The following is a 13,333-nucleotide window of genomic DNA, read 5'->3' on the forward strand; positions in this document are numbered from 1 at the left end:
GTGGTAAGAAACAAGGCAAGAGCACTTATTCAAGGTTTGCAAATTAGCTCCTTTATTTACTTCAAGTAATTTTTATCTTTGATTTTTTTATCTACAGATGGTAATAGTGGTTGGAGATGTCCAGCTTGTCAGAATGCTTCTACACAAGTTCCTAAAACTTACACTTGTTTCTGTGGTGAGTTTCTTGCTTGCTTTTGCAAAGAAAAACAATTTTGTCCTTTTGATTCTTTTTTTTTTTTTTTTTTTAAATTTGAATTCTGATGTTGCTGCTTGTTTGCTACATCCCTGAAATTTAACCCTGTTTAACACTTTATTGACACTGGAAGGTGGCTGCGCAGAGAATCACACATATGTTGCTTAAAACATTTAAAAAAAGAAATATTAAGTCATAAGTGATAAATATTTTCCTATCACTATGTAAAAATAGTGATTTTTATAGACTAATGTTAGAATTGGGCTGCTATCCTACACACTTTCCTTCTGTAGAAGGACTGAAATAACATGGATGTGTTATGTGTCTTTGTGGCAAGACACACCACAGTAACACACAATTAGCGCATACAACTGTCTAAACCTTTAAATTGACTTAGCAATTTTGTCATTTATGTTGATTGGGGACACATAAAGGTTAAATAGGAAATAATATTCAGACTTTTCAGACCTTTATGTAGATACATCTTTAATAAGAGGTAAATGAAGTGAGTACAATGTTCACTAAGCCATAAGTATATGACAAAAAGGGAGAAATTATGTTACTTAATTGCATATATTATGTTACTTAATTGCAAATAAATTTTGTTTGGGATTTACACTTTTGAAATTTGTGTTGATTTCACATAGCTTTCCCTTCCTTAAGTCAGAGTCACTGGGAAGTTTCACCTCACTTTCTACAAAACAGAATATTCTGGAATTGAGACAGGAAGTGGGAGCCAGTGAACTTGCCCTAAAGAAACTAGATTTATGCTGTAATAGGTAACAATTTTATCTAAAGTTCCCTTTATTTAAATGTGTTAGTGAGTGAGTTAAGAACAGTGCAGTGCAGGTGAGAGAGAGTTTTGGTGTGACAATGTGTGAAATCTTACAAGTATAGAGATAATAATTCAGTTAGAATGAATGTTTTGATTCCAGTTGAAAATTACTCTTTAAGACAGGTTGTCCATCTGTTAAATAGGAAAGAAAATCTGGCTAGTTTTAAAGACTGTTTCATAGTTTTGGGAGATCTACAATAGGAACCTCAAGTTGTCCATAGGCTTAATATTAGCAGAGCACCATGTTGGAACATAAGACTTTAATCTTCTATAGATAATTTCACATTAATGATATAGCATTTGGACATCACCAGGATTTTCCTGGGTATTCAACTAGTTTAATTGAAACTTAGGTGAATAAATGCCATCTGTGGTCTTTATTCATATTTTTCTAGCTTGCTAGTTGTAGAATATATGAAGGTATACTAAAAGAGTTAAAATGATATGTCACCAAAAATACATTTTCTTGGTGTTTTTCATTGTTGCAACTCAAATTTGTAACACTGGCTCAGTTGCTTCATTGCTAATTTAGTTCCCCTCTTGCAGAGAGCCAAGTTAGGGGTGTGTGTGTGTTAACCATGGTAATTAACTTTAACCCTGATGATCATGTCATGCACTTAGAGCTATGAAATTTGCTAACAGTATGTCAGGTTAATTAAAATATGGTTTCAGTGCTTGTCTGAAACACAGAATACTTGAAGCTAACTTACTGGATTTACTTCTTATTCCAGCTTTAATGTTTAGATTTATGTAGAGTCTGCTTCTTTTAGAGAAGTAACTTTTATAATTTGCCCAGTCATTTCATTCTGCCCCTATTCCCCGTCACGTTACCAGCTATATCTTCTTTTCTGGGAATGGAGTCTTTTTTTTTTTTTTTTTCTTCCCCCCTCTGCATTGAGGCAGCAAGGGAGTTTCACCCTTTAATTTTCTTACCTACTATGCAGCCTAACGAACTAAGGGGGGCTTTTAATTTTCTTGTATTTTATCAGTTTAATGTAAAATACCAGCTACCTAAGTGCCTGCTGAGACCATAGAAGGAAAGAATCTTCTGGAGCTTGATATTCCAGTGGCATGCACTTCTAAAGAAGTTGAGTATATATCAGCACTGAAAGTGGAGAAAACCACAAAACTTCTTGTGTCATTTTGTTTTTCAAAGAAAAATACTGCCAATATTGAAAATACAGCTTTTTCTTTTTGGCGTGATATTTTTCCCAAATTCAGTATTGTATTCAAGGCAATATATATGTTTTTGTCTTTGACATGGTTTAGGTAAGGTGCACAATCCTGAATGGAATAGAAATGAAATCCCACATAGCTGTGGGGAGCTTTGTGGAAAGAAGAGGCAGTGTTTGGACTGTCCACATCTTTGTAACATGTAAGTAAATGTTTATTGTATGAGTATTGAAATGATCCAGAGAAAATTTCTGGAGACCATATTTGGACATTTTTTGACTGTAGGATATGCTTAGAGGTGTATTTGGTTTATAGCTCAGCTGAATCATGGAGGAAATGGAGGCTATTTTTATTTGTATTTCTAAAGTGAGTTTATAAGAGAGAATGAACAGGCAGTCCACAACAGGTGTAGCAACATTTCCATCATATTTTAGGAACTGAACCAGCTCCCTGACTTGGTTTCAAGAACTTTCACTGGAGTAGAGAAGTTATTCTTGATATTGCCCTTTCTCCAGTATTTAATCTCGTCTATTCTAGGAAACCCTTTGCAGTTGAAGTATGTGGGATTCTTTGTGGCTATTCCATCAATAGTCAGAGTATGGGAGATTTAGATGCTTATAGCTATCCACTGCTCTTTATATCTGAATTATTTATGCAGTGCCTAGCAACAGAATCTGAATTGCAGTATTGTCTTGAGTTTTCAGAAACCACACACCATGTATCTACACTGCAGCTATCTGGTGTAACACTACCAGAAACAAGCAAACATCATCCCCTTTTCTCCCCATACATGACATCAGAGGAACATTGTTCTCATTGCTTTGCATTAGGATGCTTGTACTTGCTCCCTCTGCCGTGTAGATGAAATGTGCAGAGTACAGGAGGTTTTGAAAGTAAGCCATTGTAATAGTTGTTGGTGGTCTAAACTGCAGCCTCCCTCCGGCTGTCTGCCCTTTGTGTGCATTGTGTTACGCTATATGCTAGGCTTGTGCGAATGATTGTCCCCTGTGGAATGAGCAGCTCTGAGAGCGATGTGACTGGTCATGTAATCTTTTGGTGGTGCCAGTTGTGCTATTCCAAGTGCTGCTTAGGTGGTTACATTATTGAAGTAGCAAGTTGAAATGGATCGAAGTGGATTAAGTTCCTTGAGAATCTGTTTTCCCTTTAAAACTGAGTAAGCATCAGACTCTTGTGGCTGAGGAGAAAGAATTGGATTAAAAGTCATGGGAAAAGATTTTGATCCTTTTACTTTAATACTTTGTAAAGTTATTAGTTTTATCAAGAAAACATTGAAAATAGGGGGATTTTCCCCCTGCTGTGTTCCCTGAGTAGGAAATGAGACCTTCAATTAAATCAGAAGGTGGCAAATTCAGAATGCATCAAATGCATTGTGCTAGGCAGGTCATCTCTGTGCAAGAAATTGATGCAAATAATTAATAAGAGTCAAAAGAGAACAGATCCTCATACGGCTAGTAAGAATGTCTAGAGCTCTCAGCATCACGTAGATGCTTTTGGAAAGGATATTAAAGCTCATACTCTAGTTAGAGATTAGAGTGACAGCCAGGTTCAGGCAAGAAGTGCATTGTATGTGGGGAGGGTCTAATTGGTCATCATTTTCTACTTTGCAGTGTTAGACCATCATTTCTCAGGCCTTTGTCTATAAGCACTGTCTAAAATGATGTAATGAGATGTATGCATCCTACATATTTTCAGTTTGAATCAGAGCTATGTTTCCTTAGGTTTTGTGACCCTGGTGGTTATGGCTTTCAAATTATTTGGCATCTCCTTTATACTTGTCAGGAATGTCTGAAATTGATGTTCAAATTTAAAAAATGAGATTACAGATATATAGTAATTCTTCACCCTACTGTTGCCTGTAACCAGCTTACAGCTATGTGTTGATCCCCTTTACACCAATAGAACAAATGGTTTTCTACTGAAGTGGTATTTTGGTTATTCATTTATGATTTGGGGGTTTGCTTCCCCTCCCCCCCCAACCTTGTGTGTGGAATTGTTTAAATGGTTGGCTAATTCCTAACTGTATTTCCTCAATCTTTTTTTTTTCTTTTTTTAAAAATGTTGATGTCATTGGGTTAATCTCCTTTCCATGGTATAGAGTTTAGTTTGATGCTTGTGTTAACTGTGGCGCTAGCTAGCCCATTTTGGTGAAAATGAGTGAGGGTAATTTACACTGTTATAATAATAAATCTTTAATATTTGCTCAGATTTACTGAAATGGGTTAGTAACTATTTATATAAACAGCTTCTTGGCAGAGCTGAGGAACAGGCAAGCAGCTGTTTGAAAGGGGATTGCTTTGCAAACCTTTTACTAGTGTGAGCTGTGGTATGCGTAGCACTTCACAAAGTGAGTTCTCTTCACATTTTTAGTTCAAATACGCTGAAATTCATTTTGCTGTGCTAGGTTCTACATCAAAGAAACATCTAGCTTAACCTTCAAGAAAATGTTCCTGGTAATAAACTTCATGACAAACTTAAACTTTTAAGACTCTGAAGTTCTCCCTGCCAACTGGAACTGTGCAAGGCCTTGAGAGCAGTTGAAAAAGGTCTTACAAAAGCAGTAAATGAAATTTTCTCTCTGCTAGTTTGAATTTTAGTGTCTGGTCTTCCTTCATAGATCTTTGGTGCTTTAATCTTTTCCACAGCAGCTACTGGAAGCCCTTTTGGGCTGTCTTACAGTATCTACTATTTTTACTGTCAGGCAGATGGACGTTTAATTTTTTCTATGCCTAGATGTATCTATCATTACAACTTTTGTTGTTTGCCAGTTCCCTAGAGAAGTGGTAATAAATTGTGAATTAACTGCTCCATGCTAATGATAGATAATGGAGTTTCAGTAAAAATAAGACTTCATTCACTGAACAGAAGTTAATACTGAAGTCTTTAACTTGTCTTTCTGAGTTTAGTTTGTAACACCATTAAGACGTTTAACTTAACATTTTGATTAGTCCCTTAAAACAGACTAAAACTCTAAGGTATGACCCATCTTTATCACCTAAGGAGAATTTCCTGCACTTTCTCTGTGTGTCTGCGTGCTGAATGAAATTTGAGTTTCTATCTTAACTGTTGTTGTATTGATCAAGTAAATCTTGGAACCGTAGACATACTATAGCTTCTGTGTAAACCAAATTGCACCAGAGACTTTTGCTAAATAAGTAGCATGCAAGTGCATGTATCTGGAGGAATGTGTAAAGAATGCTTATTTTTGAAGTCGGAAGTTTCATTTCAAAGGGTTAGTTTTTGCATTACTAGAATTTTTCTGTTCATATTAACAAAATGACACATGCTTGCTTAAAACTCTCAGAAACAAACATTATCAAAAATTGGAGATGTCTGGAAATTAATTGCATGATACCCTTCTAACAAAAGGAATCTTGCTATAAGACTGCAGTCTACTATTACAGGTATTTACGACTTAAAAATATCCATGATCATTATAAATTGCTGTTGTGTGGTATAGTATCATCAGATAGTGTGCCAAGACTGGGCTCACGGAAGCAATGTTAACATTGCTCGAATATGACAGCGTTGAGGAAAATAATATACCAGGTAGAAAACTTAACATGACAATATTTCTGAAGACGATGTGTCTTCTCTCTTTTCCAATTTATGACCTACATCATAGTATTTTGAGTTTATATCTACTTTTAATCTGGTTCTGAAGTTTATAAGGTGGCATCCAGCCATTAGAATCCTTTATGGGTCTGTGAGAATTGAAGTCAAGACAGTGAAATATATAGTGCTGTCCTCTTACAAGAGGTTTTCTGTTGCAGAATGCTTAAGTTAATTCTCATTGTTTGAAGTTCCACAATACAGTTTTAATTAATTTAATGGATTTGCTTTCTTTCCATTTCTCTCTGTATCGTGTTTTCTCTGCTCCATCCAGTTTTGCTCTTTTCTCCTGGTCCTTGTGCCTGTGCTGGTGCTTATTTAACTCTTCATTATGCCATAAAACTGACCTATCGAAGAGGGAGGGTTGTGGTTTGGTGGTTTGTTTTTTCATTTTGTTCTTGGTGGTGGTTTTTTGTGTCAAATTGGTTTGTCATGTAATGGCTTGGCTTTACTATTAGAGCTGGTATAAGCTGGATGATAGGTTAGGCCTTGCTGTCAACTGGGAGGAGTGGTAGAGGAAGAAGGGAGCCAGACCACTGTTAACAAACTGCTGACATGACTCAATTATATTGCATATGACTATAGTAACTGGTGTGCTAATTAGCGCTTGCATAGTGACTGTACTTGGGGAATTTATTAATTGGGTAGTCTGTGTTTATGGGTTTTGGGGATTTTTTTTTTCCTTTTTCTTTTGGCTAGGACATCTGGGCTGGTCAGTCCTGGCTGATAATTTTTCCATGTGAAAGTTGCTGTATTTGCCAAGGAAAGCAACGGGGAGCTGGCTAAGGAAGAGTGCAGACAAGTTAGTTAAGTACAGTTTTACAAACCTGCAGTTGTCTGTGCCCAACAGAGGTCTTATATGCAGATAGGGACCATCTAGTGTTTCTTGAAGTAGGAGGTGAGATCTGATAAGTAAAGGACTGGCAAGTTCCTGAGCGTGTCATCAATGCATTTGATAGTAAGGAAGAAAACTGAGGCAGACTTGCTGCATCTCCCACATGTTACCTTACAGGAAAAGGAGCAACAGCTCTTGCTGGTGGAGTTAGAAATGCTGAGTTCAAAGATAAAGCCACCAACTCAAAAGAAGAAATTTGTAGAGAAGTTTTTGTCTCTAATCTATTTAAGATCACTGGAGAAAGAACTGTATTAATGGTTTGGACATGTGATGTTTGTTTTTGAGTGTTGTCAGTGATGAACACAGTTGATACTGCATGCCTGCTGGTGAAATGCAAAATATGAAATGTGTTAGTAGCACTGTTACTGTTGATTTGACAGCAGCAGGAATACTGAAGTTTTCCTTCAGCATCAGTGACCCTTGAGACTGATGCAACTGTAGTTATCCAATACTCTTTTCTTGTGTTAATAATGCTTTCATACCCTGCAGGAGTGTAGATGGCTTGTATAGTATTCTGCTAATGCACTGCGGATTGAGTCATGGTGGTTTGCTTTTCTGGAAGTGTAGTAAAGCTAAAGTTAATGTTCCAATTTTGTTTGCTTTTTTAACTTATTTTTAAGCCTGTGCCATCCAGGACCTTGCCCTTCGTGCCCAGCCTTTGTGACAAAAACATGTGAATGTGGACAAACAAGGTGAGAATGTTTCTATTATACAAAAAAAAGTTTATATAAGGAGAGTTTATTAAAAGTTTATTTAATAGAATTTTTCTTTCTTATAGTTTATTGAAAGTTTACAGAGCAAAGTTTATTCTGAGCTGTAACTTTATTTTAGCATGCAAATAAATCTGGAGAATTTTATACTTTAAAAAATGCAATTACTTTAAATCTTTTAAGAAAAAATAAAAAAAAAGAATTGTCTGTGTTACAATCAATTTATGGTACACGTGGCTGAATTGTTCAAGCAATCTGAGTTGGGTTGATTTTGAAATCCTATTCTAGTATTTATTTATTTCATTTTGTAGAAGACACAGGGAAAGAAGCAGAAAAAGGTCCACACCCTTTCTGTGTGAATGGAGTGTAATGTTGAGTTACTCCATTCCAGAAATAATAATTTCAAAAATAACATGTACATTTCCGGGAATCTGTACCACTAGCAAGAGAGATGTAGTATATTCCAGACCTGAAGGCTATCTTTTCCTTGCATGTTTGATGTATATAGAGTCATTGCCAACAGCAAGACTGTACTGCCCATACTATCTGTGGTCTGTCACATTCAGTTGTTCTGAGCCTTTACAGTCCCTGTTCTAGCTACCTAGAACTGATTATGTGTAATAAAATATCTTCCTGTGTTTGTTTCCAGAACCAAAACAAACAAAAACTGATTTCAGTGCTAGCATTCTTGCTTTAGAAAAGAGGTTTTCAGACTTATTATTTCTGAAAGTTTGAATGTAATATTAAGTGATGTTGATTTTTCAAAAGAAGGTACAGCTATTTCTGTGGCAGTATTTGTAGTTGAAAGCACTTTGTCTTCAGTAGAAAAATGGATTGGTTGTAGATTGCTGAATTTTATTTTACATAGTAAGATCACTTTTTTTTTTAATTCTAGCTATTCTTGCATTTAAACATTTAATAGGTTCAACCAACTTTGATTTATTATTTTTTTTCCCAGGTGCCGGGTACTTTCACCAGATTGCTGGTTTTTGTAATACTGCATTTAATACTTAGAACTTCTTCTAAACAGCATTTTTTCATATGTACTGTATTAGCACACAAGATGTATGTGGTATGGCACCTGTGTAAGATATTTTAAATTTACTATTTCAAATATACACTTTACAGCCATTGTATAATGCCAGCCAGAATAGAAAAAGAGGAGAATTTATTGTTTTATCCTACTTTTTTAACAATTTAATTTAAAAAGCCTAACTCTTTTTGTAGACTACTGACTCAATATTAAGGCCCACATCCCTATCTTCATTGTGCTCAGTGGACTTAAGATTGTTTAAGTCTCAGAAAGATGTCTGTAATAGAAATAGCCGCTCTTCTGGCATGATGCATAACCATATGTTAGGTTCAAGTTACAGCGTCACCTTTTTTTTTTTTCCATTTTGTTGAGAGAAAATTCTGTAGACTTACTGCTGGTCCCAAGTGTCCTACTTTAGGGGGGTGGGAAAGGGGAAGCAGGAGGAAAAATAGGGGGGTTATTTCCTAAAAACTCTTTCATTAATAAGTTATGCTTCCTTTCAAAGGCTTTGGCATTTCACTGAAAAAGTATTTTCCTTTTTAATAAATGCTCTATAGATACTAAGGTAGCTGACAGACTATGGTGTCATTTCTTTACAGTCATTCAGTTCGCTGTGGCCAATCAACAAAAATTCATTGTTCTAATGTATGTGGAAATATGTTAAACTGTGGTAAGCACAGCTGTACTCAAGTGTGCCATGCAGGAAAATGTTCACCTTGCCAATTAACAGTACAGCAAGGTAAGTGTTGGAATGCTTTATGTATCTCTACTCTAGGCTATGAAAACAAGAGGGTAAAAAAAAAAACAGTACCAAGAGGCAAGTGCTTACTTTTTACTTAACAAAACCAAAATCTATTGCTAGAATATTTAAAAAATGGAAAATGCATCAGCATCGCTATATATTTAAATAAGAATATAAACGTGACTAGAAAGAATCCTGCCAAGATGATTAGGCTGTTGGAGCACATGCCCTCTTAGGGCAGGCTGGTGGTACTGGACTTTGTTAGCTTGAGAAGGCTGAGAAGTAGCCTTTCAGTAGCTAATAGGAGGTAATCAAGTAGACAGAGACAGGCTGTGCATGGAGGGGTGGATGAGAGATAATGAGTCTAAGTTGAAATGTTACAACTAACTATAAGGTAAAACTCTTTTCTTGGAAACATGCAGGTTTTCAAGACCCAACTGAATAAAACACTTGAGTAATGTGGTCTGATCTCATTGCTGACTCTGCTTTAAGTAAGGGCTTGGACTAGCTGATCCCCCCGAGGGTCTTTCTAACCTGAATTGTCCTATGATCCTACTTAATCTTTTACTATAATTCTGAGACTTGATTTAACAGTGCATGGAAGAAGAATAGAAAGAGGTATAGGAAAGCATATTTCAACAAGCTACTCACAGTTTCTGTTAAAATTTTCTAAACTTAGTCTTGAATGGAAATTAAATTGTCCAAATATATGTGCCAATATACAAATACATTTTTGTTGAACAGTTTATACAGAAAATTGCAACTTAATTTTCTCAACTTTTAAGGTAATATTTAACTTGTTATGTATACTCCTTTAATAAGTAAGCTTTTTGGGCAGACAGTACTTCCCCTTTAGTTTTTATCTCCTTATCAAAACAAATAAAACAGGAATTCCAGCTTCTGTAGGACTGAGAAACCTCTATTGCTGAAATAAATCTAAAGCGGAGCAACTTCATTATCCTTCTAAAAGCTGACTGTAACATTTTTTCATATTTTATCTTTTTATATTTGCTGTACTGCTGGAAGTGTTTTGTCACTGATATTCTCTTGTTTTCTATGGAATATTGCTTTCTTTCAGTGTGTTACTGTGGAAGCAACTTTAAAGAAGTGTTGTGTGGGACAAAGGAAGAATTCTCTGATGGATTTGGGAATTTCTCATGTCAGAATATATGTGGCAAGTAAGGTCACTATAATTTAGGCTTTTGAAAAGAAAAAGGTCATTTTATTTGCCTTCAGTGTTCATGATACTCTTAGATAATTCTGCTGTTTTGTTTTGTTTTTTTGTTTCTTTGGTTTTGTTTTTTTCCAGAAAATTAAATTGTGGGAGGCACAACTGCACACAAGTATGCCATCCTCAGCCTTGCCAGCTCTGTCCACGACTTCCTCAAGTAGTGTATCGCTGTCCCTGTGGTCAGACTCCTCTCAGCAAGTTACTGGAACTAGGATGTGTTGAACGTAAAATATGCACGGACCCTATCCCGTCGTGTGGAAAAACATGTGGCAAACCTCTCTCTTGTGGTAGCTATGGTAATTAGAACTTTCTGCATCAGAGTATTCAAATTATTTTGTTGTTTAAAAAAAAAAAAAAGGCAGTCCTTAACTGTATCATTTCAAGAAATAAGTATTTGCTTAGTGATTTGGGGGTTTTAACCGAACTGAGTGTAAAAGCCACTGAATGTAATGTAAAAGCCTGCAGTCTGACTGTTCGTTCATAGTTATACCTTAAAATCAGGTAATATATTTGTCTAGAAAGCACTAACACTAGCTAGCCTTTTAAATTTTGTTTACATGCACCTTTCCTATATTGGTAGAGGAATAGAGCTGTAGGAATTTCCAGAGAGTAGTATGTACCAATGCCTTTCAAAAGCCCACCAACATCTTTGACTTTCCTGTGGAGACTGGTAGATATAAATGACTTTTTTCAGATGTCTTCAGTAAATACTCATTTCCTGCTGCTGTAAGAGGGTCATGAAGTTAAAAAGTAGCACTGGAAAGTTGGAGAAAGTTATGTGCAGAAGGAATCTGACACTTCAGTGAGTGCCTTAGGTAACTCAAGTGTATTTAACTGTGAGATTGTGTGAAGCTCAAGTTTTACAGCCTACATATTTAATCATGATTTGTTAGACCTTAGAGAGGAGAGAGCAATGTTGTCAGGATGAGGGTTGCTTAGTAATGACTGATCCATTTTGTCAGGCTAAGGACAACAAGTAGAAAGGGAATGAGTAATTTAGCTTTTAATTGAATTTCAGTTACCCTAGTAAGTGAAATATGAAGGTATGCATAGTAAGTCATTCTTTTGGGCTGAAAGGGAAGACAAAATGACTTAAAATTCCTGGATCTTAGGGAAGATAGTATCACACAAAAATCTTTTTTTGTTTGTTTCCATATGTTAATGTAAAAAATATTTAAAATGTATGCATTTTCAGTGTTAATTTTAGACCTGAAACTCTTGTCTATAGATTCAGGATTAAAAAGTTGAAAATAATGACAAATTTTATGCACGTTTAACTCAAAATGGTTAATTTGTTTGGAAATGCAGCTGCACATAAGCTTCGTATCTTTGACCTATGATGCTCCTAATAAGTATGACGTTCCAGGTCATGGATTTTATTTTTTTATTAATTGTTAATATTTGTATTTTCATTTTGCTAGAGTTCGTTCATACATGTGAAAGCCTTTGCCATGAAGGAGAGTGTAAACCATGTTCTCACACATCAAATATTTATTGTAGGTGTGGCTTCAAAAAAAAGGTGAGTGTATGAAGCTTGACCATGGAAATGGGTAATCTTTGTTTTTTAAAGCTGTGGAGAAAAAGGAGCTGAGCTGAAGTAGTTGAGGAAAAGAAAGTTAAGAGGTATAAGAGGTGCTGTGCTCCTTAGTTGCAAGAACCTCCATTGTATACTAACTGATAGATGCTGACTACATTATACTGTGAAGTGCTAACATAGGCTACTTACTGTGAAGGCAATTTTTTTAAGTATTTTTGCAGAGTTTACACAGAATTCTGTTTAAGCTGGTTGCAAAGTCCTATATTATCCTGTAATGTTATATAGCACAAAGAATGGTAGTTTTACTGAGAGTAATGTAAACTGAGAGAAGAAAGGTAGCCTAACATGAAAAGCTCACTAAAAATTTATAGTAATAGCTCGTAGATTTGTTGTAGAATTTTTTGGAGAGAATATGAAGTTTTTACTTGTCCCCGTTTATATATCTGTATAGTAACCCAGCAATTGTTATATAACAATTAGTGTATTTTTAAATTATGCTACTTTCTGTAATCATAGCTTTGAAATCTTTGGCTACTATCACAGGAGCCTTGATGACTTTTCTGACCTGTTACATATCATCTATAAGTAGGCATGGCTTCTGAATATATAAGTCCATAAGTACATGGAAATGACTGAGACTTTGCTTGAGGTTGGAACAGTTTTCTCCTGCAAGCTTGCTGAAGGCAGTTATGGGGTAGAAGGCTTCAGATTATCTTTCATTTTGAGGCCTGAAACAAAGTAGTGAGGTTTGGGTTTTAGTTTATGCCGCTTCTTGGACAAGAAAGCTACTTCTTGAAAAAGTATGAGTGAACTACAGTGATAATTTAAATCAGTCATGAAAAATGTGATGCTTAGAAATGACAACTCAGAATGTAAGGTTGTGATGACTGAAAGTTCATACGTAGGCGATCAACAATGTTTTGTTTTCATCCACCACCTTTTGTTTTCATGTTGAGGTCTTTAACCTAGGTAAAACTTCTTTGATCATGAGATTTGACTTCAGTCTCTCTTTGTCTGTGGTTTGCTTTTGTTTTTTGTTTTGGTTTTTTTTTTTTTTTAAATCAAGTCAGGCTTGCATTTTTTAGGACAGTTGGTCAAAGCACAAATTTACACACTCTGTCAGTATTCTCTGGGAGAGCTCTTTTGGTTTCCTCCTTGCAAGTTTCTGGTTTCTTAGGACAAACTTTTTCTGTCACTTCACAGCATTATCTGCTGAATGAAGTGGGGTATACAAAACTACAATTTTTTTAAATTGGTATTGAATCTCTAAGGAAAAAGTATTATGTTGAAAGATTTGAGGATTTTTTCCAGCTTTTGTTTCAATTTTGTATACAGACGTGTTATACACATGAAA

At 35.6% G+C, this 13,333-nt stretch overlaps 1 protein-coding gene across 4 annotated transcripts in view; it reads left to right on the plus strand.

The window, feature by feature from the left end:
* The window catches only part of NFX1 (nuclear transcription factor, X-box binding 1), a 72,075-nt gene that overhangs the window by 18,140 nt on the left and 40,602 nt on the right, over window positions 1-13,333 (plus strand). For all 4 annotated transcript variants that reach the window (XR_012653774.1, XM_075052351.1, XM_075052352.1 and 1 more), the window contains exons 4-10: window positions 98-175; window positions 2,298-2,403; window positions 7,347-7,418; window positions 9,069-9,208; window positions 10,290-10,389; window positions 10,521-10,738; window positions 11,864-11,961. Coding sequence is in view for 3 of the 4 variants with exons in the window: in XM_075052351.1 (XP_074908452.1) it covers window positions 98-175; window positions 2,298-2,403; window positions 7,347-7,418; window positions 9,069-9,208; window positions 10,290-10,389; window positions 10,521-10,738; window positions 11,864-11,961 (812 nt within the window). In the remaining variant the exon portion in view is untranslated. The remainder of the gene's footprint in view (window positions 1-97; window positions 176-2,297; window positions 2,404-7,346; window positions 7,419-9,068; window positions 9,209-10,289; window positions 10,390-10,520; window positions 10,739-11,863; window positions 11,962-13,333) is intronic.

The sequence above is a fragment of the Buteo buteo genome, chromosome 20 (assembly GCF_964188355.1).
Source record: "Buteo buteo chromosome 20, bButBut1.hap1.1, whole genome shotgun sequence".
NCBI lineage: Eukaryota > Metazoa > Chordata > Aves > Accipitriformes > Accipitridae > Buteo > Buteo buteo.